At 41.7% G+C, this 22,546-nt stretch overlaps 1 protein-coding gene across 1 annotated transcript in view; it reads right to left on the bottom strand.

The window, feature by feature from the left end:
- Positions 1-22,546, bottom strand: part of ILRUN (inflammation and lipid regulator with UBA-like and NBR1-like domains) — a 75,952-nt gene that overhangs the window by 26,947 nt on the left and 26,459 nt on the right. The window contains exons 3-4 of the mRNA XM_075264351.1: positions 15,048-15,245; positions 9,023-9,312 (exon numbers count right to left, since the gene is read on the bottom strand). Of these exons, the coding sequence (XP_075120452.1) occupies positions 9,023-9,312; positions 15,048-15,245 (488 nt within the window). The remainder of the gene's footprint in view (positions 1-9,022; positions 9,313-15,047; positions 15,246-22,546) is intronic.

The following is a 22,546-nucleotide window of genomic DNA, read 5'->3' as shown; positions in this document are numbered from 1 at the left end:
GACATGTGCATGCTGTGTTTCACAGTGCATAATAATATCAGCAATCAAAGTATTGCTGGATCAAAATTGCCGTAATCATACCGACCCTCAGAATAAAGATAACATGTTACTTTTTTTTTTTTAAATGTAGATTGTGAGCCCCACATAGAGCTCACAATGTACATTTTTCCCTATCAGTATGTCTTTGAAATATGGGATGGAAATCCATGCAAACACGGGGAGAACATACAAACTCCTTGCAGTTGGTTTTATGCCCTTGGCGGGATTTGAACACCAGGACTCCAGCGCTGCAAGGCTGCAGTGCTAACCACTGAGCCACCGTGTGGCCCCTTAAAGATAACATGTTACTTATGCTGTACGTTGCATGTCAATAAATTTAAAAGGTAAAATGCAATGCCAGAATAAAATTTTTTTTTTCAAATCCAGCAAGAAAGAGTTAATAAAATGTTCAATAATTCAATAAAAAATTCAATAAGCTGTAGGCACCCAAACATGGAGTCATTACAAAACACATCTCATCCCACAAACAACAAGCCCTTATATGGCCACATCACTAGAAAAATAAAGAAAATATAGATTGCATAATGTGTCAGAAGGGGAATATATAAGCTGGGACGCCCCAGATTTAGAGCTTATGAGGGAAAAAGACACCAGAAGTGACCCTCCCCCAATCATAGGAGCTACTGGGAAATAGTAGGGAATTTCGTGTTTGCAATGTACTCCGCACAGCTTATATATGTTCCCTCTTCACCATCCACTGTGCAGTCACGTCTGGGATACTAATACACACTACAGCCCTGATAAATTCTTTGAGGGGTGCAGTTTTCAAAATGAGGTCACTCCAAACATGACATGGTGTTCAGATATCAAACATCTGAATCTGTACTCCAAAAGCCACATAGCGCTCCTTCCCTTTTTTTTTTTTTTTTTTTTAATGTAGATTGTGAGCCCCACATAGGGCTCACAATGTACATTTTTCCCTATCAGTATGTCTTTTTTTTGGAATATGGGATGGAAATCCATGCAAACACGGGGAGAACATACAAACTCCTTGCAGATGGTTTTTATGCCCTTGGCGGGATTTCAACACCAGGACCCAGCGCTGCAAGGCTGCAGTGCTAACCACTGAGCCACCGTGTGGCCCCGCTCCTTCCCTTCTGCACCCTGCTGTGTGCCCAAATTGCAGTCTATGCCACATGTATGACACTGGTGTACCCAGGATAATGTACGGAATGTCATATGTGGGTATAAAATTGATATTAGGGCACAGCCGGACAAATAAGGGAAGAAGGGTTATTTGGTTTTTGGAGCACAGACTTAGACGGTTTAGTTTTTGGATGCCATGACACTTTTGCAGAGATTCTAAAATTGTCCCTACAAAATGGGGTCACTTCTTGGGGAATTCCAGTTTATTGGCATCTCCAGGGCTCTGCAAAAACAACATGGCCCCTAGAAGTCCCTCTAAATCTGTACCCCAAAAGCTAAAAAGCGCAGTGCTCCTTCCCTTCTGAGCCCTGCTGTGTGCCCAAGCAGCAGTTTACACCTACATATATAATTTTTTGCCCCTCGGGATGGCCCACTTAATAGTTTTAGGAGTGCTCTTTCCATTCTGAGCCCCACTATGTACCCATACAGCAGATTATTACCACATATGGGGTATTGCCGAGTTCATGAGCAATTGTGTAACAAACTGTGGGGGCCTTTTAATTCTTTAACTACTTGCAAAAATTAAAAATATGGCGCTAAATGGATGATTTATTGGAAAAAAGTAATTTTTAATTTTTACATCCCAATGTTAATAAAATCTGTGAAACAGCTGTGAGGTCAAAATGCTCACTCTACCCCTAGATAAATTCTATGAGGGATAATTTTTAGGGGGTTTCCACGTCATTGGTACTGTAGGAGCTCTGCAAATGCGACATGGCACCTGAAAAATATTCCAGCAAAAGCCAAATAGCTCTCTTTCTATTCAGAGCCCCACCGCACACCCACACCGCAGATTATGACCAATTATGGAGTATCGCCATGTTCAGGAGAAATTGTTTAATAAACTGTGGGGTGCTTTTTCTCCTTTAACCTCTTGTGAAAATGAAAACTTTGGGGATAAAGTTACATTTTAGTAATTTTTCATTTACACATCCCAATGTTAGTAAAATAAATCAGTGAAACAGCTTTTTCAAAATGCTCATTAGACCCCTTGATGAATGCCGTGAGGGTTTCTGAGTAGCTTATAAAATAGGGTTTCCATTGTTTTGGTTCTCTATGGGCTCTGCAAATGAGACATGGCGCATTAAAACTACTCCAGCAAAATCTGCTGTTCAAATGCCCAGTGTCGCTCCTTCCCTTCCATGTGCTGCCAAAAATCACCTTAACACCCACATGTGGGGTATTTTTGTCCTTGGACGAAATTGCATGATATACTGTCATATGCATTTTCTCCTTTAACCCTTTGTGAATGTAAGAGGAAGGGAAGCAGGAATCCAGCAAAGCGTTCACTGGTGAAAAGTTAAAAACTTATACTTTATTCAGAGTCATGCTCCGCTATTAAAAGTCATATACAGAGATAAGCTTCCAAAGTGCAGGTTTGGATACGGCAAAAGCCTACGCGTTTCGAGGACAAGTCCTCTTAGTCATGGCATAATCTGCAGAAAGTTACATGGATCTATATATACATATTAAAAAACAACCCTAAAACCATGGCCCCTCCTGTCTGCACTTTGGACGGAAGTCAATTCACAAGCTCATTATACATCAGGTGCAGTGATCTCATATATGCCTGAAGAGAAAAGAGAAGGAAACAGAGACAGAAAAAACAGACATGTATAAGGTAAGTATTTAAGGTTGTCAATATACGGTACATAAAACATCATGTATACATGCATTAATAAATCAAAAAATGGTCATAAAACGGTCTTGATCTATGTTTTATCATTCAAATCAAATATTGATATTGTAACTAGCATAGTTTAATGATAATTTATCCATGTTCTTATGAGTGTATAAAAAATTTGGACAAAGAAACTTAATCTGATGATGCCATACGTAATTATATATAGATGTGCTCCTGGCTTGATAATGCCCATAATAAATATGGCCAATTCAGCCTCCTAAGCATGCGTGATGAATGTTGCCCATTTCAAAGATGGGCTCTATGTATCTAATGCGCATTCGTAGTCTCCGTTTGACTAATACAGGGGTAGGGAACGTACGGCTCTCCAGCTGTTGCAAAACTACAACTCCCAGCATGCATACTTGCACTGCTGTTCTTGGAACTCCCATGGAAGTGAATGGAAGCATGATGGGAGTTGTAGTTTCACAGCAGCTGGAGAGCCGAAGGTTCCCTATCCCTGGACTAATAGATGCAAATCCTGCAGAGGGAAGATAAGTAAATATAATAACATGATTCTAAACTGTAGCGCATGCGTAGTAATTGTCTAGGAGAGCAGACCCTGTATCTCAACGGAGGCCAGCGTACTCTCAATCCAGCCAAATAAACCTTAACTACGATCAAGAAATAGCGAAGTACAAAACTAGAATTGATATATAGTGTTGCTAAGGGTAACCATAGTAATAAAAAATAGAAACACTGATAACCAGTCTTAAGGATCCCTTCCAGTATGTATTGATTGATTGGACTCAAAATAACTAGGAGACAGTGTATTACCTAGCGTTCTGCCCCTCCTGGCTACAAAATTGCAACCTGCTCCCAGAATGTTGTTTATGATTTCATTTTGTCTCAAAATCACTAGTGTATTTCTTATAATGCTAACAATGGTTTTGTAACCAGCACTAAATGGGGTGGAGAAGTATATCTCTCCAGATTTATTACTCCTGATTCGTGGCTTATTTTCTGTCAAAAGTGCTTAACCCGTTGCTTTTAATTCACTATTGTTTTTGCTCTTTCCAAGTTCCACCTTGGATAACCTCTATTCTTTAATCCATCACAAATAATACGGGATTCGTGTTTGAAATACTCATCGTTTCAGTAAATTCTCCTTGCTCTTATCAATTCTCCAACTGGGATTGCTTTTGTTGTATGCACAGGATGGGCACTGGTTGCATGCAGATCTCAGAACATCTGAGGGACAGTTCTAATAAAGATTTACTGAGCAAATCAGGTGTATCAAAACATTTCTCTGATGTTCATAATGGCAATTTATCCTCCTTTCGTTTTCATGCCATAGAAGTAGTGAACAAATCTCTGAGAGGAGGCAATTGGCAACGTCAACTATTAAGGAGCGAAGCCTTTTGGATCTTCTCCATGAAAACCAGATTCCCGTCTGGTATGAATTATAAGAACGATTTGGCTTATTTCTATTAATTCAGTATTACCCCACAACATCCTTAAGACTGAAAGACTGGTTATCAGCATTTCTATTTTTTATTACTGTGGTTACCCTTAGCAACACTATATATCAATTCTAGTTTTGTACTTAGCTATTTCTTGATCGTAGTTAAGGTTTATTTGGCTAGATTGAGAGTGCGCTGGCCTCCGTTGAGATACAGGGTCTGCTCTCCTAGGCAATTACTACGCATGCGCTAGAGTTTAGAATCACGTTATTATATTTACTTATCTTCCCTCTGCAGGATTTGCATCTATTAGTCAAACGGAGACCACGCATGCGCATTAGATACATAGAGCCCATCTTTGAAATGGGCAACATTCATCACGCATGCGTAGGAGGCTGAATTAACCATATTTATTATGGGCATTATCAAGCCAGGAGCACATCTATATATAATTACGTATGGCATCATCATATTAAGTTTCTTTGTCCAAATTTTTTATACACTCATAGGAACATGGATAAATTATCATTAAACTATGCTCGTTACAATATCAATATTTGATTTGAATGATAAAACATAGACCAAGACTGTTTTGTGACCATTTTTTGATTTATTAATGCATGTATACATGATGTTTTATGTACCGTATATTGACAACCTTAAATACTTACCTTATACATGTCTGTTTTTTCTGTCTCTATTTCCTTCTCTTTTCTCTTCAGACATATGTGAGATCACTGCACCTGATGTATAATGAGCTTGTGAATTGACTTCCGTCCAAAGTGCAGATGGGAGGGGCCATGGTTTTAGGGTTGTTTTTAAATGTGTATATATAGATCCATGTGTATATATATATATATATATATATATATATATATATATATATATATATATATATATATATATATTTATTTTTTTTTATTATTATTTTGATAGCCCTACCCATTTGATCAATGGGTGGAGAACAGGAGATCTATGGGGTCAGAATTTGTAGGATAAATAACCCTGTTTCCTATAGCTAGGGGATAAATAAGACCTTTTCCTATGGACTTTTCAAACAACTTACCGTATATACTCAAGTATAAGCCGACCCCCCCTAATTTTACCACAAAATACTGGGAAAACTTATTGACTCGAATATAAGCCTAGGGGGGGAAATGCAGCAGCTACTGGAAAATTTCAAAAATTTAAATGGTCGGAGTTTTTGGGTGCAGTAGATGTTAGATGCTGGGAAAGGGGAGGGGGTGTTTTGGTTGTCTGTCTGCCCCTTCCCTGAGCTTGAGGACTGTTTTTTCTTCCCTCACTTGGAATTCAGTCTGGCTGAATATAGGGTATCTGCAGTGCTCCTATTAACCCCTTCCCAACGGAACAGGAGCACTGCAGATCCCCTATATTCAGTAGACTGGGCACTTCCAGACCCAGGATACCTAATGTGTTTGTGTTTCACAGTCATTTTCTACTTTTGTATGTATTCTAGGGAAAGGAGTGATTTAGAACTTTTATTTTTTTTAAATCTTTTTCTTTTTTTTTGCACTATTTTATGGGAGATTCCATACATTAATATTGTGGCTGGTCATAGACCCCTCCCCCCCCTTTTTGCTGACTCGAGTATAAGCCGAGGGGGGCTTTTTCAGCACAAAAACTGGCCTGAAAAATTCGGCTTATACTCGAGTATATACGGTAATCTCATTTCATAGACAATGCCATTCTGGCCCAAAATGTAATGCACGTTAAATAAAAACAGCTACTTTTAACTTGAAGTCCATTCTAAAGTTGCTGTCAAGACGTGTCTCCTTTTTAGCTAATTTGCAGCTCATTTCTTTGTTGCTAGGAAATTACACTCACCGGCCACTTTATTAGGTACACCTGTCCAACTGCTCGTTAACACTTAATTTCTAATCAGCCAATCACATGGCGGCAACTCAGTGCATTTAGGCATGTAGACATGGTCAAGACAATCTCCTGCAGTTCAAACCAAGCATCAGTATGGGGAAGAAAGGTGATTTGAGTGCCTTTGAACGTGGCATGGTTGTTGGTGCCAGAAGGGCTGGTCTGAGTATTTCAGAAACTGCTGATCTACTGGGATTTTCACGCACAACCATCTCTAGCGTTTACAGAGAATGGTCCGAAAAAGAAAAAACATCCAGTGAGCGGCAGTTCTGTGGGCGGAAATGCGTTGTTGATGCCAGAGGTCAGAGGAGAATGGCCAGACTGGTTCGAGCTGATAGAAAGGCAACAGTGACTCAAATAACCACCCGTTACAACCAAGGTAGCCAGAAGAGCATCTCTGAATGCACAGTACGTCGAACTTTGAGGCAGATGGGCTACAGCAGCAGAAGACCACACCGGGTGCCACTCCTTTCAGCTAAGAACAGGAAACTGAGGCTACAATTTGCACAAGCTCATCGAAATTGGACAATTGAAGATTGGAAAAACGTTGCCTGGTCTGATGAGTCTCGATTTCTGCTGCGACATTCGGATGGTAGGGTCAGAATTTGGCGTCAACAACATGAAAGCATGGATCCATCCTGCCTTGTATCAACGGTTCAGGCTGGTGGTGGTGGTGTCATGGTGTGGGGAATATTTTCTTGGCACTCTTTGGGCCCCTTGGTACCAATTGAGCATCGTTGCAACGCCAAAGCCTACCTGAGTATTGTTGCTGACCATGTCCATCCCTTTATGACCACAATGTACCCAACATCTGATGGCTACTTTCAGCAGGATAATGCGCCATGTCATAAAGCTGGAATCATCTCAGACTGGTTTCTTGAACATGACAATGAGTTCACTGTACTCCAATGGCCTCCACAGTCACCAGATCTCAATCCAATAGAGCATCTTTGGGATGTGGTGGAACGGGAGATTCGCATCATGGATGTGCAGCCGACAAATCTGCGGCAACTGTGTGATGCCATCATGTCAATATGGACCAAAATCTCTGAGGAATGCTTCCAGCACCTTGTTGAATCTATGCCACGAAGAATTGAGGCAGTTCTGAAGGCAAAAGGGGGTCCAACCCGTTACTAGCATGGTGTACCTAATAAAGTGGCCAGTGAGTATATTCATAGATACAAAGAGAGAAGCAAGATGGAATCTCAGTGAGTGGAGAGGAGAAGGCAGATGGAAAGGGTTGATTTTCCTCAGTCTTTACACATACAACTGCAAGCGTTGTTCTGTGCAAAGGACTGAACATTCTACAAATCTTACAGCACGCAATGGAAGAAAAAAGTTTTCTATGTACATGTATTCTGGCTGCTTGTCTGGGATATTACTCATGGACAGCAAGCAGCTTTCCGGACTGTGCTCATATACTGTTCTTTTGTTGCATTTTATCTGCTTGGCTGCATGTATTTGCCCTGTGTTTGCAATCCCGTGTTCCTCTTGGGGCTGGGCAATCATCAAATCGAAATTGCAATTTTACCTCAATTATGATTAAAGGGGTTGTCCCATCACAAGGATCCTATCTATACTGCTTGTTAATGTGGATGTAAGACTTTTCCTAAATACACTGCTTCAGCAATACTGCTTTGTTTGTCCACTATCTTACTTTATTCAATTCATTGTTGACACAGCCCTTGACTTATCTGCTCAAAAGTCAAGTGATGTATCTGTCTGCTCTCAGGGTGGAGGGAGGAGAGGCTAAGTGCATGGGAGCTAGCCTGTGTTTCTAGCCATTCCTGTGTCTACACCACGTGACCTAGGTCCTGCACTCAGATAGGGGAGGGGAGCTGCTTTCATTTCTGAACGTCTTCTGTTCTCCCAGTTATGAGGCTAGCTAATTCAATTGTGTTCATTATGGCAGAGACAGGCAGTCTCTGTATGTAACACAGAATGGAGTTGCTCCTGCCTGTACTTCATAGTCCAATATTGTGCATATAGTGTTTAAAGATCTTTGATGACATCACAGGCCCTTCAGCCGCCCCATAGGATCACGCTATGCAGTGGGCGGAGCTACACGCTAATTTGGGGCGGAGCTAAACGGCAGGTTGCATGTGAAACCCCGCCCACCAAATGATGCAAGAAACCAGGAAGAAAGAAGATTTTACAGCAGTTGAAGACTGGTGAGTATGCAACGTGGGAATATTGGCAATAATTCAGGTCACGCCCCATTTAAAACCATGACCCTTTTAAAGTATGAGTACGTGCAAGGTTTCCTAGCAGTTTTGTTTGGAACGAACATATCCGAACTGAAACTATTATTAAATTCGGAGATCCCTTCTGGGGCCCAAGTGAGGTGATGAAACAAAAAGCTTGGTTCAGGCGTGACTACCTCTTCTTCTCTTCGAGGCGTCTGACTGACTTCAGGGTCCACTGCCTGTGATTGATCATGTGGCTTTGTAACGTGTAGACTCAAACTTCGCAACACCCTGTTAACCAGGCTTAACTATAGGCCTCAGAGATCCATCATGTTAGTTAACAGACCTGAAGAGGGGGCCACACAGTGGCTCATTGGTCCAAGCGAAACTGCAGTTGGAACCTCATGAATATTGTAATAACTAAATCGAAATAACCGACGTGCACAAAAATCATATCGGTTATCCAGGATGGCGTTCAGTTTTAGTTAGTAGTTTGGCCCTAGTTCCTGGATCTCCTATGTTATGGTCACTTGGGCTTTTCTCAGCTATTAGGACATCAAGAATTATAGTCAATACAGCAAGAACCTGCAGCATTTCGGAATCCTGTAAACCCTTTAAATGTTTCAAATTTTACTCACTTTTCACATTTGTCTCACCTCTCTATATGTTGCTACAGAATGGCTGGTTTGATGATCCGTCGCACATATATTTACAGATGTCTGAGAAAGTCCATTCTGTTCTCCTTCAGGAATCTCATTTTCAGATGTCCAGGTACTCATTGTTTCTCCTTCTGTGGAACGACTCTTCTGAGGTGAAGCAAAGGGGTTAAAGTCTCCACCAAGATTGCGATGAGGCTGAGTGTTGAACTCTGTTTCAAAGGATGAAAGTTGCTGAGTAACGCCAAGAAGGCCACCAGCCTCCACACTAAGGATAACCCAAATCACATCTGATAAAAAAAGACAAAATAGAAAGGTAGAAATGCTTGTATGCATTTTACATTGCAGGCTAATCTTTATAGTGTTACAGAAAAAAATTCAATTATTAAAGGGGTTATCTGGTTTATTAAAAGATTGTTCTTGTATAGGAGTACTCAATATAAACAAATTTCTAATGTGCAAATGTGTGTTCAAATTTGGCTAAATTTTTCTGATTTACGATCTGTGGTCTTGGTCAGCTTTTTACTTGGACCAACTCATTTACACATCCGCTTCGCTGGCTCAATCTACATCAAAAATTATCTTATTGAGCCCCAATGAAACGCTTAGCTCTGTTATTTTATCATATACCGATGTGCTTGCTTCTTTCTGTATGTACACCTAGTAAACCATAAATTACAGTTGTTTACATATACTCAAGTAGCTAAGGGACTAGTATACAGGCAATACACCTTTTTGTCTGTTTCTACGGACTGTATTAGTGGTTTGTTTTAGACATTTTCTTGAATGAGTTTTATATTATTTAACTACCTGGACTTTATCAGTAGAGACCTGTCAATTCACTTTGTTATATATATTTATAAAAAAAAAATTAGAGTTGCAGTAGAGGTTAAATCCCCTCTTTACATATTTTGAGACTTTCTATATAATTTTTTTATTTATTGATCACTTTTTATTGCTATTTTTTTGGGGAAAGCAAGGTGAACAAAATACATAAAATTGGTGCATTGCAATATATTGTGCTTAATTTTTTTCTTTACAGAATTCACCATACGGAATAAATTAGGATTTTTTGGATAGTGCCACCTGTCCTACATTATATTGCAGCATATAAGTTTCCTATGTGTAACATGGAGCGGCATTCAGGAGGCTGTCGCTCAGCCTCCTGGCAGCCATGGCAACACCCTGAATTCTCTGATCTCATCCCGGGGGGCCCAGAGGAGTGGCAAGGGGAAGAGATCCCGCTATTGATCATGCAATCTAAGGGGTTAATCCCAAGCCTCAGCTGTGTAATACAGTAGAGTACTGGAAGTACAGCCCAGAGCTGAAGGTGGTTAAATCTCAGAGAAAGGGCCATAGATCAGACTCACTTGGGGAGCAGGGGAGGTGATCTGATAACTAAGCTTTTACAATTGGAAAGAAAATGGAGTGTACTGGAGTGAACCAAGGTTCTCAATGAAATATTGGGTGTTTTTTTTTTTATAGGTACATTGGATGGCATTTAGCTATGTTTATATTCTTGGGTATAGTTTGTACTTTTTAGAATTTTAGTGTGGGGTCTAGGTTGGGTTGTTCTCCCATTTTTATTGGTTGGGATATAATCGGAGTTTCTTATTTAGTACATTGTGGTTTATTTTTCAGGGCATTCCGTTGCTTGAGAGGAACATTTGCACTCCTTTAAAGGGGCTCTATCAGCAAAATCATGCTGATAGAGCCCCACATATGCGTGAATAGCCTTTAAAAAGGCTATTCAGGCACCGCTAAAGTTATATTAAACTACCCCTCCCCGTTTTAAAATAAAACCCTAAAAAAGAATGTTATCTACTTACACATCATGCACTGTGGGCGGGCATTCAGGGTGCACCGTCTTCTTCTTCCATGTCTCTTCTTCCTCCGATGACCTCCGGTCCCGTCCTCCTCCGACGCTCGCGAGTGGACACTGATATAAAAAAATGGCCTGGGCGCCTGCGCAGTAGCCGTAGTAGAAGCCGCATGCTACTACGCATGCGCCCAGGCCCTTTTTTAATATCAGTGTCCACTCGCAAGCGCCGGAGGAAGACGGAACCGGAGGACGTCAGAGGAAGAAGAGGCGTGGATGAAGAAGACGACACACCCTGAATGCCCGTCCAGCGTGCACGATCCGTAAGTAGATAACATTCTTTTTTAGGGTATTATTTTAAAACGGGGAGGTAGTTTAATATAACTTTAATGGTGCCTGAATAGCCTTTTTAAAGGCTATTCACGCATATGTGGGGCTCTATCAGCATGATTTTGCTGATAGAGCCCCTTTAATATCTGAAAGACAGGGAGAGAGAATAAAGAAACCTCTCTCTCTTTCCCTCTCTATTTTTTTCTATTATTATTACACATAATAGTTACTTCCATTCATAACTAATTTCACATAGAATATTCTTTTCATATTAGCATTTATATTTGTAAATTTGTCTTTCCTCAACAAGTTGTATTTTTATTTACCTTTATACTATTTTATTCGTTTTTTTTTTGTAATTCGTTTTATTTACATTTTGATAGGCTCTTCAGCACACATTCACATTTGCATTTATTCACACATCACTCTTCTGCTTTTTCACTTTTGTTTACATACAAAAATATTCATATTTCATTCATATATATATATATATATATATATATATATATATATATATATATATATTTTACATTCACACTCACTTTCACAAATATTTGACATATTTCATATGGTTTCTTTGGTTAATCGTTCATTGCCCACACAATTGCTCTTTATACATTTGGCTGTACATTCTGCTTAATTATTATTAATTTACACATTATACACTATAATTATCATTTATTTATTTTTCATTCTTTTGTATGTTATACACATGTATGTTATAGTATTTATTTCTTGTATAAGTACTAGATATTTTACATCTATATATGAATTTGATTTTCATTATTTATGTGTTATGATTTATTTATGTATTTATATGTATGCATTGTATTTGGATTAGGTCTTGTTAGGGTTAGTTCACACGTTGGGGGGTCCGCGCGTGTTTTGACACAGAGAGAGAAGCGGCGAGCCGCGTCTCTCTCTGGTCAAAACCCGCCTGCCGCGACCATCGCGGTCGCGGCTTTCCCCCTCCTATGTCGGCTCAAATGAATGAGCCGACACAGGAGGGTGCTGCCGCTAGGCGGAAGCCGCGGCCCAGTGCGCCGTGGCTTCCGCCTGAAGAAAGGACATGTCGCTTCTTTTCTCCGCTAGCAGCAGCCCGCCGCTAGCGGAAAAAAAAGAAGCCCGGCGGTCTGCATAGACCACCATTGTAAAGGGGCGGATTTTGAAGCGAAATCCGCCCCTTTGCCCACGTGTGAACGAGCCCTTATACACCAGACCTGGGCAATTTACGGCCCGCGGGCCATATCCGGCCCCTTGACTGATTCAGTCCGGCCCACATAGCTTGATTAGGGAGGCATGTCTAGGGAGGCATGTCTTAGTGCCGGCAGGACAGTGCAAGAAGATGGAGACATGTGGTGTGTGTCCTAGGATTCTGAGAGGGGACGGAGGGGGGATGTGAGATGCAAGGTGGAGTGTGTGTGTCTGTGTCTCAGTAACCTAGAAGACAGAGATGGAAGGCGAATGTTATACTGGGGGCAGACATAGAGGGGGAATGTTATACTGGGGACAGAGATGGAGGGGGAATGTTATACTGGGGCAGAGATGGAGGGGAACATGAAATGGGGCAGATGAAGTGGGATATGAAACTGGTAGAGAAATGGAGGGGGGACATGAAACTGGGGGTAGATGAAGGGGGCAGTTAAACTGGGGGGACATTAAACTGGGGACAAATGGAGAGGGCATTAAACCGTGCATTAAACCGTAGCTACCCCTATGGTTTAATTGTTCCTTCCAGCTGCCCGAGTTTAATGTTCCCCTCTAGTTTCCACCAGTTTAAACTGGAGCACTAGGAGAGGGACTTAATACTGTGGGGCAGTTGGAAGGGAACATTATAATGTGGGGGCATATAATGTACGGGTGACTGTAGGAGGATTATACTTTGTGGGGGCACATGAAAAGATGATGGAGATTGGGCGGAGTCAGCATAGAAGTGGGTGGAGCTAAATTTGCCACGGCACGCATGGCCCTCTAGAATAGTTTCAATTTCTTATGCAGTCCCATGGGAAACAATGTTAGGACCTTTTGACTTTCAGGCTCCATATCTCACAATGCACTATATCTTCGAATGTGAGACTTACCATCATTTTATACACAATCTTCTTGGCTATTTCATACATAAATTTGACTTGCACATGATTAGTTATGCAGATTTTTGTCATGTAACTGCATTGTTACTATTTTCCTCCTAAAAAACAAAATTTTTATTATTTTGCAAATCCACTATTGCCTGAAACCTACTGGGCATGCTCAGAAGCAGGTCTTGACTGAAATCTGAGCCCAGGTCCACTTGGGTACAAATACAGCTTTTTCTTCATCTCTATTTCACTGCCATTGAACCAATTCTTCGCTAATGTTGACTTTGGGTTATTGTCTTGTGGAACACCAAGTCATCCTTTTCATTCCCATAGTAATCAAAGGTACGAAGTAACTCGCCTTGCAGGATACTCACATACAGCTCAACACTGAGACCACCATCGATCACCTGGTCAAGTATCCAACGCCCTTGGCTGTGAAACAATCCCATATCATCAGGCTTCCAACCACCAAACTTGAAAGTTCCTTCAATTTATCGATCTGTTAGCCCCCTTTTCCCTTGTTCATTCCAAACCCATTTGCACCCATAAGAGCCCAGCATATTGCTTTTTGTCTCATCACTTCAAATCACCTATTTCCAATCTTCTAATGTTCACTTTATGTACTTTTTGCAAACATGAGTTTGTGAAGCCAGAATTGATAGACCTTATGGTGAGCTGATATGTTGATGTCTACCTCTAAGCTTATGAATGGATAAATGGACTTTTCGTACTCTTTTAAGGCCGGGTTCAAACGGAGTTACGTGCCGCGAGATTTGGCACGTAGACACCGCGTGACCCTTTGCGTGCCGTACACGCTCCCATTCATTTCAATGGGAGCGGGGAGCGTATGCGCCGCGCTAGTTTGCGGCCGTGAATAAATGCACGGCCGCAAACTAGCGCGGCGCATACGCTCCCCGCTCCCATTGAAATGAATGGGAGCGTGTACGGCACGCAAAGGGTCACGCGGCGTCTACGTGCCAAATCTCGCGGCACGTAACTCCGTGTGAACCCGGCCTAACTGTCATGGCACTCACATAATGCAATTTGGCAATTTTTTTGGCTGAGAGAAATCTTCTTCATGGCTGATCCTCGATTTGAACCAGTGACCTTTCCGTTGGGGAATGAACCTAATAACACACTGAACTATAAGGGAATGTGAGAACAGATTGTAATTTGCAGTATACAAGAAGAAAAAGATTTTTGTACCACCAGGAGCAAAACAGTAACAACACAGTTATTTGACAATCTGCATAACTAGTTATATGCTAAACAGTTGCAAGTCAAATTTATGTATGAGATAGCCAAGATGACAGTCTATAAATTAATGGTAGTCTCATGTTCAAAGCTGTGGTGCATGTTGAGATATGGAGACAAAGTAAAAAGTTCCAAACATTGTTACCCTTTTGCTTGGCAGTTATTTTTTGGTCATAATATATACTGCTTCTTGACTTTTCTGAGACCTCTGACCTCTGCGAGAGAACTTATTTGCATACCGGAGAAAACCGGGATTTCTACCGTAGGGCGGCGCGGAGAAGACATCTAAAGGTAGGAGAAGAATAGCTTTTCTTAAGGCTATTCCTACGTGTTAGTGAGAAAAAATAGCAAATTAATGATAGAATCCCTTTAAGGCCCAGTGCACCGACTGCTTCATTTGCATTAGACTTCAAAATTGTTGTTGTGTTTTTTTTATTTTAATCACTGTAATGTGCTCTGTATAATGCAGTGGTAGAAGGTGAATATGCTTATCAAATCTCTCCAAGAAAGAAAAAAAAAAAAAGAAGGCAAAAGATATTCTTACCTCCAAAATACAAGCCAGTGGCAGTACACATTCTCCATTGTCCCTGGTACATGCCAGGTTGATTTGGACTGCACATTGGCACACTAACATCTGTCATCTCTTGGGTGTCTAGAGAGCGTACTAAAACCATATTCACGTGTCCAAACTGATCACCTCCAACATAACGCAAGCACACACCAGGTGGCCAAGCTTCAGATCCTAGAACACCAACATAACAAATGACACTTATTACTCAACAAGAGAAGAAAAACAAACACAAAAAAAAACAATTTTCCAAAACTGTAATGGCTATTATGTTACATGCTATGCATACAAAATATAAAAAGTATGATTGTGTGTGTGGGTGTGGTTGAACTACTACAATTACCACAATACACGGGTAAACAGTTTTTGGTTTTTTTTTTAAACAGATTAAACTGAAGCAGTTTGAAAATTGTGGAGCACTTTTTAAAGCGTTTTCCCATGTCAGAGTTTCACCTGCTCTTCTGTCTCCTCCCCATCCATTTTCTGGTTATCAGCTCAGTCCAGCAGCATGATCTATGCTTACTGTAAATTGCATAGTTCTCTTTCAATTTACATAAAGATCACAGAGAAACTGATCAAGTATATAACAGGGCTCAGCAGCTGAAAGCACACTACAGAGAAAGAGAATATAGGTGGTGGGACAGAGTCATCAGCCCAACCAAAGGGTAGTCTGGTACCTAGGCAACGAGCTGCAAACACCAAAGGGTCATAAAAAGCAGTACCTGGCAAAATACAGTAAGATATATAAAGCAGTGTACTTGTACAGCAATTGTAAGCTGCAAGTCTGAATATGATCCTGGAGATGGAAACACTCATTTAACTTTACAATACTTAATAGTTTCTGAAAAATAAGGCAAAATTGTGGCTCTCCATGTTGCATATTCAACCCTTTCCCAGTAAGCATCACGCACACCAAGGCACAGAAAGTGTCCAAAACACTTATAAAAATGAGGCGTACACCAACTGGTGCATATTCTTGCGAATGTTCATTTATCTTCCTTAACTTTTTCTGCCAGACTCTGTATTGGAGTCTCCAAAATGGAGACTATTATATAGATGTGAACGCAACCTTAGAAACCAGAGTAAATGGAAACAATATCCCAACATTGTGCAAAAGATAGTCCTAAACTATAAGAAACAAAAGCTATGAGAAACAATAGCTATCAGTGATTGCAAACTCTAGTTACATGCAAATAGTAAAGTACGAGGGTAGTCTGGAAAGTTTGTGACCTCCACATGTAGATGGCAACACTCGTCAGCCAAAGTTTGGGAATGTGTTCGCACATGCGTTGGAATGTACTCACAAAAATTTCAGCCATTTTGCACCAGCGTTTTTTCTTTGACAGTCGCTGAAGTGAGTCGTATCCCAGAAAACAGTTGCCATCACTTTCCCAGCCGAAGGAACTGTCTTTGCCTTTGCTGGAGCCGATTCTTTTTTGCAATCCACTGTTTTGACTGTGTTTTTGTTTCTGGGGTGTAAGGGTGTATCCAAGTTTCATCCACAGTAATTAATCGGCGCCAAAACTCTAATTTATTGCGCCTAAACTGCGCCAACAGAGCTTTGCAAATGTTCATCCAAACACGTTTTTGGTCCAGAGTGATCAATCGCTGCACCCAGCGCGCGGTCAGCTTTCTCATCCCTAAAATTTCAACCAATATGTGGCAAACACGTTCTTTCGATATGCTCATAGCCTCTGTTATCTCTCTAACCTTAATTTGACAGTTCTCTAGCACCATTTGGTGAACTTCAGCAATGTTTTCGTTCATGGTTGCAGTGTTTGGCCGTCTCGAACGTTCATCGACAACCAAGCTGGTATGGCCACCTTTAAATTCAGCTGCCCAAAATTTGACAGTGGTACATGATGGTGCAGAGTCTCCTACACAGCGTCCAACTCTTCTTTAATTTGCGTATTGCCTTTCAAAAACAAAAATCTAATGACAGCTCGATATTCGATTTTATCCATTTTCACCAAATCACTTGCATCGACTCACTTCAACGACTGTCAAAGAAAAACCGCTGGTGCAAAATGGCTGAAATTTTTGTGACTACATTCCAACGCATGCACGAACACATTCCCCAACTTTGGTTGATGAGTGTTGCCACCTACATGTGGAGATCAGAAAATTTTCAGACTACCCTCGTAATGTCCTGAGATTACAATACTCCTTCAAAGAATAGCGGACAAGAGTTTAAACACTATGAACAAACTTGCACCTTTTTTTTTTATTATTATTCTTCAATTGAATGTATTTTCTGTTAAAAATCATTTTGGTAAATTTTACTTCTACAGCTTGAAATTATAAGCACTACAAGTTGTAGTCTATCAGATTAACTGCCAAAAAGATCATTGCCCCTCTCTCAAAACTTTTAGGCTGAGGCCTAACATAGCGAAAAAGCTGCTCTTTTAGCTGCTAAAGCCAAGAGTGGATTGAGCTGAAGAGAGAAGTAGAAGAGCTTCCTTTATATTTTCCATTCCGTTTGTAGTTAATCCTGGGTTTGGCTAAAAACTGAGACATGCAACAAGCTGACAGCATCCGGAGGTGGGACAACTCTTCTGCCTCCTGCTAAGAACGCGGCATTTCTGCTTCCGGTTGAGAGCACTGGCCTTTGTTAACATCTTATCTCTGTTCCTAAAGTTGGTGTTAGGGATAGGCAATGAAGCCAGCGCTCCCACCCACGCTAAATTTATTGCAGACTTGCACCCAGACAGATGGGAACACTCGAACTGTGTCCCACAGTTGCCCTGTCAGTGGCAGTCGGCTGGTCCAAGGTCGATTCCAGTGACTGCAGGGGGTTTGGAGAGTCATCTCAGGAGTGTGTGCTCCTTACACCCTGGCCATTATCTTAAAGCAGCTACCAAAATCTCACCCTGCTGCTAGCGTACTCACTAGAGATGAGCAAGTAGTGAAATATTAGATATTCGTTTTGAGTAGCCCCTCAATATTCGACTATTCGACCGAATATCGAATCGCATTATAGTCTATGGGGAAAAAATGCTCGTTTCAGGGTAAACCACAATTCGACTAAGGAGAGTCACCAAGTCCACAATGACACCCCAAGAAATGATGCCAACACCTCTGGAATGCAACTGGGACAGCAGGGGAAGCATGCCTGGGTGCATCTAACACGCCCAAGTCCCAGGATTACCCCACTATCACAGGTTATCAACTAGACACTTTCCACACTCAATAGAAGCTCTATAGAAGGTGGGAAAATACTTGGTAACCTTCTTTCCTCTACATTAATATGGACAGAAACACAAATTGAAACCTAAAGAAATATTAGCATACGCTCATCACAATTCCTGACTTGACAGCTGCGTTAAGCAGGGTGCAGGCTACAACGCTGACGAGGCCCGAGCACCAGGAGCAGATGCTACAATGGCTAGCGGATAATGCTTCCAGTGGCTTTTCCACCAGCCAGTCAGCCACTACCTCCAGTGGTGTTCATACCCAAGAGTCTGTCCCTCCTCCGAACAGTACTCGCTCATCTCTATTTTTTGGTCCTCTTCGACTCTGTTCAACCACTTCAAGAATCCAAGGAGCTAACAGACGAATTTCTCTGTCCTGTTGCTCAAACACTGGTCATAGATAGACCCTTGTATCTAATATTTAAGGATTCAGTAATGACTGGGTCTGTTCCGTAGGATTGGTGCATAGCAAATGTGGTACCAATTTTCAAAGAAGGGGTGTAAAAGTGAACCTAGAAACTATAGGCCAGTAAGTTTGACTTCTGTGGTGGGTAAAATATTTGAGGGCTTTCTAAGAGATGCTATCCTGGAGTATCTCAATGTAAATAATCTTAGAACACCCAATCTGCATGGGTTTATGAGGAATCGGTCCTGTCAGACTAATCTGATTAGCTTCTATGAGGAGGTCAGTTCAAGGCTGGACATGGTTAATGCAATAGAAGTGATGTACCTGGACTTTTCAAAGGCTTTTGATACTGTTCCCCATAAAGGATTGGTATGCAAAATGAGAATGTTGGGACTGGGGGAGAACATATGCATTTGGGTTAGCAACTGGTTCACTGATAGGAAAAAGGGATTTTTGTGTACTCACCTGTAAAATCCTTTTCTCGTTGTTTCACTGGGGGACACAGCACCTTAGGTATAGACCTGGTCACTACAGAAATGAAGGAAGTTGGCTCCGCCCACATAGGCTATACCCTCTCACTGACAGTGCACTCAGGCAGTTTTGTACCACAGCAGTAGGAGAGAGTCCAAAAACAAGAAAAAAAACAAACATGGAACCAACAACCATGAACAAACCTAAATTTGTGAAGAAATAAAACCCCGTACACAAAATAACAACCTGTGTCCCCCAGTTAAACAATGAGAAAAGGATTTTACAGGTGAGTACACAAAAATCCCTTTTTCTCGTAATATTTCACTGGGGGACACAGCACTTTGGGACGTCCAAAAGCAGTCCCCAAGGGAGGGAAAAAACAAACAGTCCTGTGAACAATTGGCGCACTGCCGCTTGCAGAACCCTCCGGCCAACTGGCCTTGGCAGAAGACAGAAAAGATCTGGTGAAATTTAGAGAAAATGTGTACTGAAGCCCAGGAAACAGCTTTGCAGACCAGCAAAACAGAAGCCTGATACCGATCAGCCCTGGAGGCACCGACAGCCCTTGCAGAGTGAGCCGCCACACGGAAGGACGAATCACTACCTTTTAGCCGTAAGGCTTCCAAATGACAGACCAAATCCATATGGAGATGGACACCCTAGAAGTGGCAAGCCCTTCCTAGAGCTTTCTGGAAGATCAAAAAAGGAGCAACACAGTGCCAAAAAAAGGTATCGTGAGGGCTAGAAAAAACCTGGCCGCCCGGAACAACATCCAGGCAATGGATGGCGCTCACGAGGATCCTTAGGCTCCGGACAAAAAGACGGCAAGATAATGTCCTCATTGATAAGAGTAGAGGACGCCGCCTTAGAAAGAACGGATGGTGGAGGACAAAGAACCACCCTGTCCTGCCAGCTCAGAACCCTACAAATAGAAGTGATTGCAACAAGTAAAAAACCATTTTTCAAGAAGAAAATGAAGCGAGCTTTGCGCTAGAGACTTAAGGGAGGAGCCTGAAGTACCTCAAAAACGAGGTAAAGTTATCGAGGATCAACTGGAAGCCGGAAGGAGGGGCACAATGAGCCATACTCTGGAAAAAAGGGTCTTTGCTTGAGCAAGGAAAACAAGGGCCTACTGGAAAAGAAAGGAGGCGCAGATATCAGATTTTTCAGGGAGAGGCCAAGACCCTGATCCAACCCAGACTGAAGGACGCCAGGAACCTGGGCAAAGAAAAAGACGACAATCTACAGTTCGGCACCAGCGGACATAAGTATAGATAGGATCCTTGTGATAGGACAACCCCTTTAAGGCACTTTTGGGCTGTGTCCTTAAGGGGTTAAATTAACCTATAACCTATCATTGCATGAGGAATGGTTGAAACGATAGCTCCTCATTCAAGCCACCAGATTTTAAGGGATTCAGACGAAATATCCACCGACATTCGCATTCAAGAATTTTCTTTTCATAGTTCCCACCCCTAGGTGATGGTAACACCCTCTCCAGGACAAGAATTTAATACTCAAAGGTTCCCCTGGATGGTAAGTATGAACATGATTTGCGACTGGAGTGTCTGCATTACGATTTATATCGCCAACATGCTCCTGTATGCGACGTCGGAATTCTCTGTTGGTTTTGCCAACATATTGTTTGGAGCAGACACGTCATCAAATACACTTAGCAAAACACCGTACTGGAAATTCTTTTCCCAGACTCATATTGACATAATTCCTGCTCTCATCAATGAAAGGACAAGCCCTGCAGTTCCCACATTTCTTAGTTCCTTCAATGCCTGAACTGCCTAACCATGTAACATCAGTCATCGGGGTATGGTGGCTGTGAACCAGCCAGTCTTTTAGATTTTTACCCCTTCTGTATGTGATACTTGGAGCCTCGCGTGTCCAAAAAAGCCCTCACAGCTTCGCATCCCTTTTTCCCTCTCTTGTTTGTTAGGTTTCACCGTTGTGGGAATGGGTAGCTTTGGTCTCCGAGCTACCTCTCCCCCAGTTAGTTAGATTTGGCGGCTCTCTGAGCGTATACTGTGGTGTGCCTCTGAGACCTGTTTTAGTGGGGTTTTCCCACTGTTTGGTGTATTCCGAGTTCGGACTAGCTGAGCTCGGCTTTAGTTGGCGTTTCATTTGTTTAGGTTTTGGTGTCTTGTGTGTGTTCCTTTTGTTTGCCGTTCGTCCTGCCTCCTTGCGTCTTCCGTCCTGTTTCTTCTCTTCTGACCCTTTTCCTACCTTCTCTCACTCCTCCCCCCGCTCCTGCCACCGTCCATGGAATCTGTAGCCTGTACTCCCATCCACCCTTACGGTCTTAACGCCCTGGGGTGACTTCCCTCTTTGCCTTGAATACCTTGGGGTGTGTGTTTCCATTTAGCCTTTGCTAGTGTACCGCGTTTTGGGGGAGGTTCTGCCTCTGTCCTATCGCCCTCTAGATCTCCTGTTTCGTATCGTAGTTGTTGCCCTGTCTCTCAGTTCAGGGGGATAGATGTACTGTTTACTTGCTCCGTTATCTGGTAGCTTACTGCGGTTTTCATGGAGGCTTCATGTTGGTTCCTCTTTGTCTCTGTCATGCTTCCTCATTTCCATCTCGAACTCCCCTAGTTTTGTTAGACAACTGAGCGGCTTATGTGGAGGATTGAACCCTATGAATTTTCTTTAAAGGTACCCATAGGTACATAGACCTGGCTGGTTGTGGTGATTGTTGTGTCTGCTGGTTGACTGGCTGGGCTCGGAGCTGTACCCCATTCCATCCTCCCCTTTTTCCTTTCTCCCTTTCTATTGGCTCTGTACTTCTCCCTGTCTTTGTCTGCATTGTCTGCCTCTGTGGGCTCTCTTTGGTGTGCTAGGTGTTTGTTGTGTTCGCCTGGAACTGTTCATTTGTATACCTTGCTGTTATGGACCGAGGTGTCTCGGCCTTGCTGTATATCTGTTTTGTTTGACCTACTTCTTGTATGATTATAAATAAAGAATTTATATATTAAAAAAAAAACAAAAACAAAACTTGATAGTCTTCAGTAGTTGATACCTTTTTAATGGCTAACTAATAATGATGACAGATTATAACGTTTCGGAACTCTAGGCTCCTTTCTCAAGTAAATTTAAAAACATTTCTGAAGGATTTATGTACAGGATGTAATCTGTCATCATTATTAGTTAGCCATTAAAAAAGGTATCAACTACTGAAGACTATCAAGTTTTTTTGTTTTTTTATATTTCCTACCCACTGGCTAACACGATACGAGAACAAACATTTTCCTAGAGACAAGAAAATATCTAAAAGGACCCTCACTTACGGGTGGCATCTTAGTTGATGGTAATTTTAATTCCGTGAACGGCCCCTTGCCTTCTTCCCTATTGTTTTCTTCTAGTAGTGACAACAAATCTTGATGTAGAGGGACATCTTCAAT

The sequence above is a fragment of the Leptodactylus fuscus genome, chromosome 2, assembly GCF_031893055.1.
Source record: "Leptodactylus fuscus isolate aLepFus1 chromosome 2, aLepFus1.hap2, whole genome shotgun sequence".
NCBI lineage: Eukaryota > Metazoa > Chordata > Amphibia > Anura > Leptodactylidae > Leptodactylus > Leptodactylus fuscus.
This window is presented reverse-complemented; position numbering and strand designations above follow the sequence as displayed.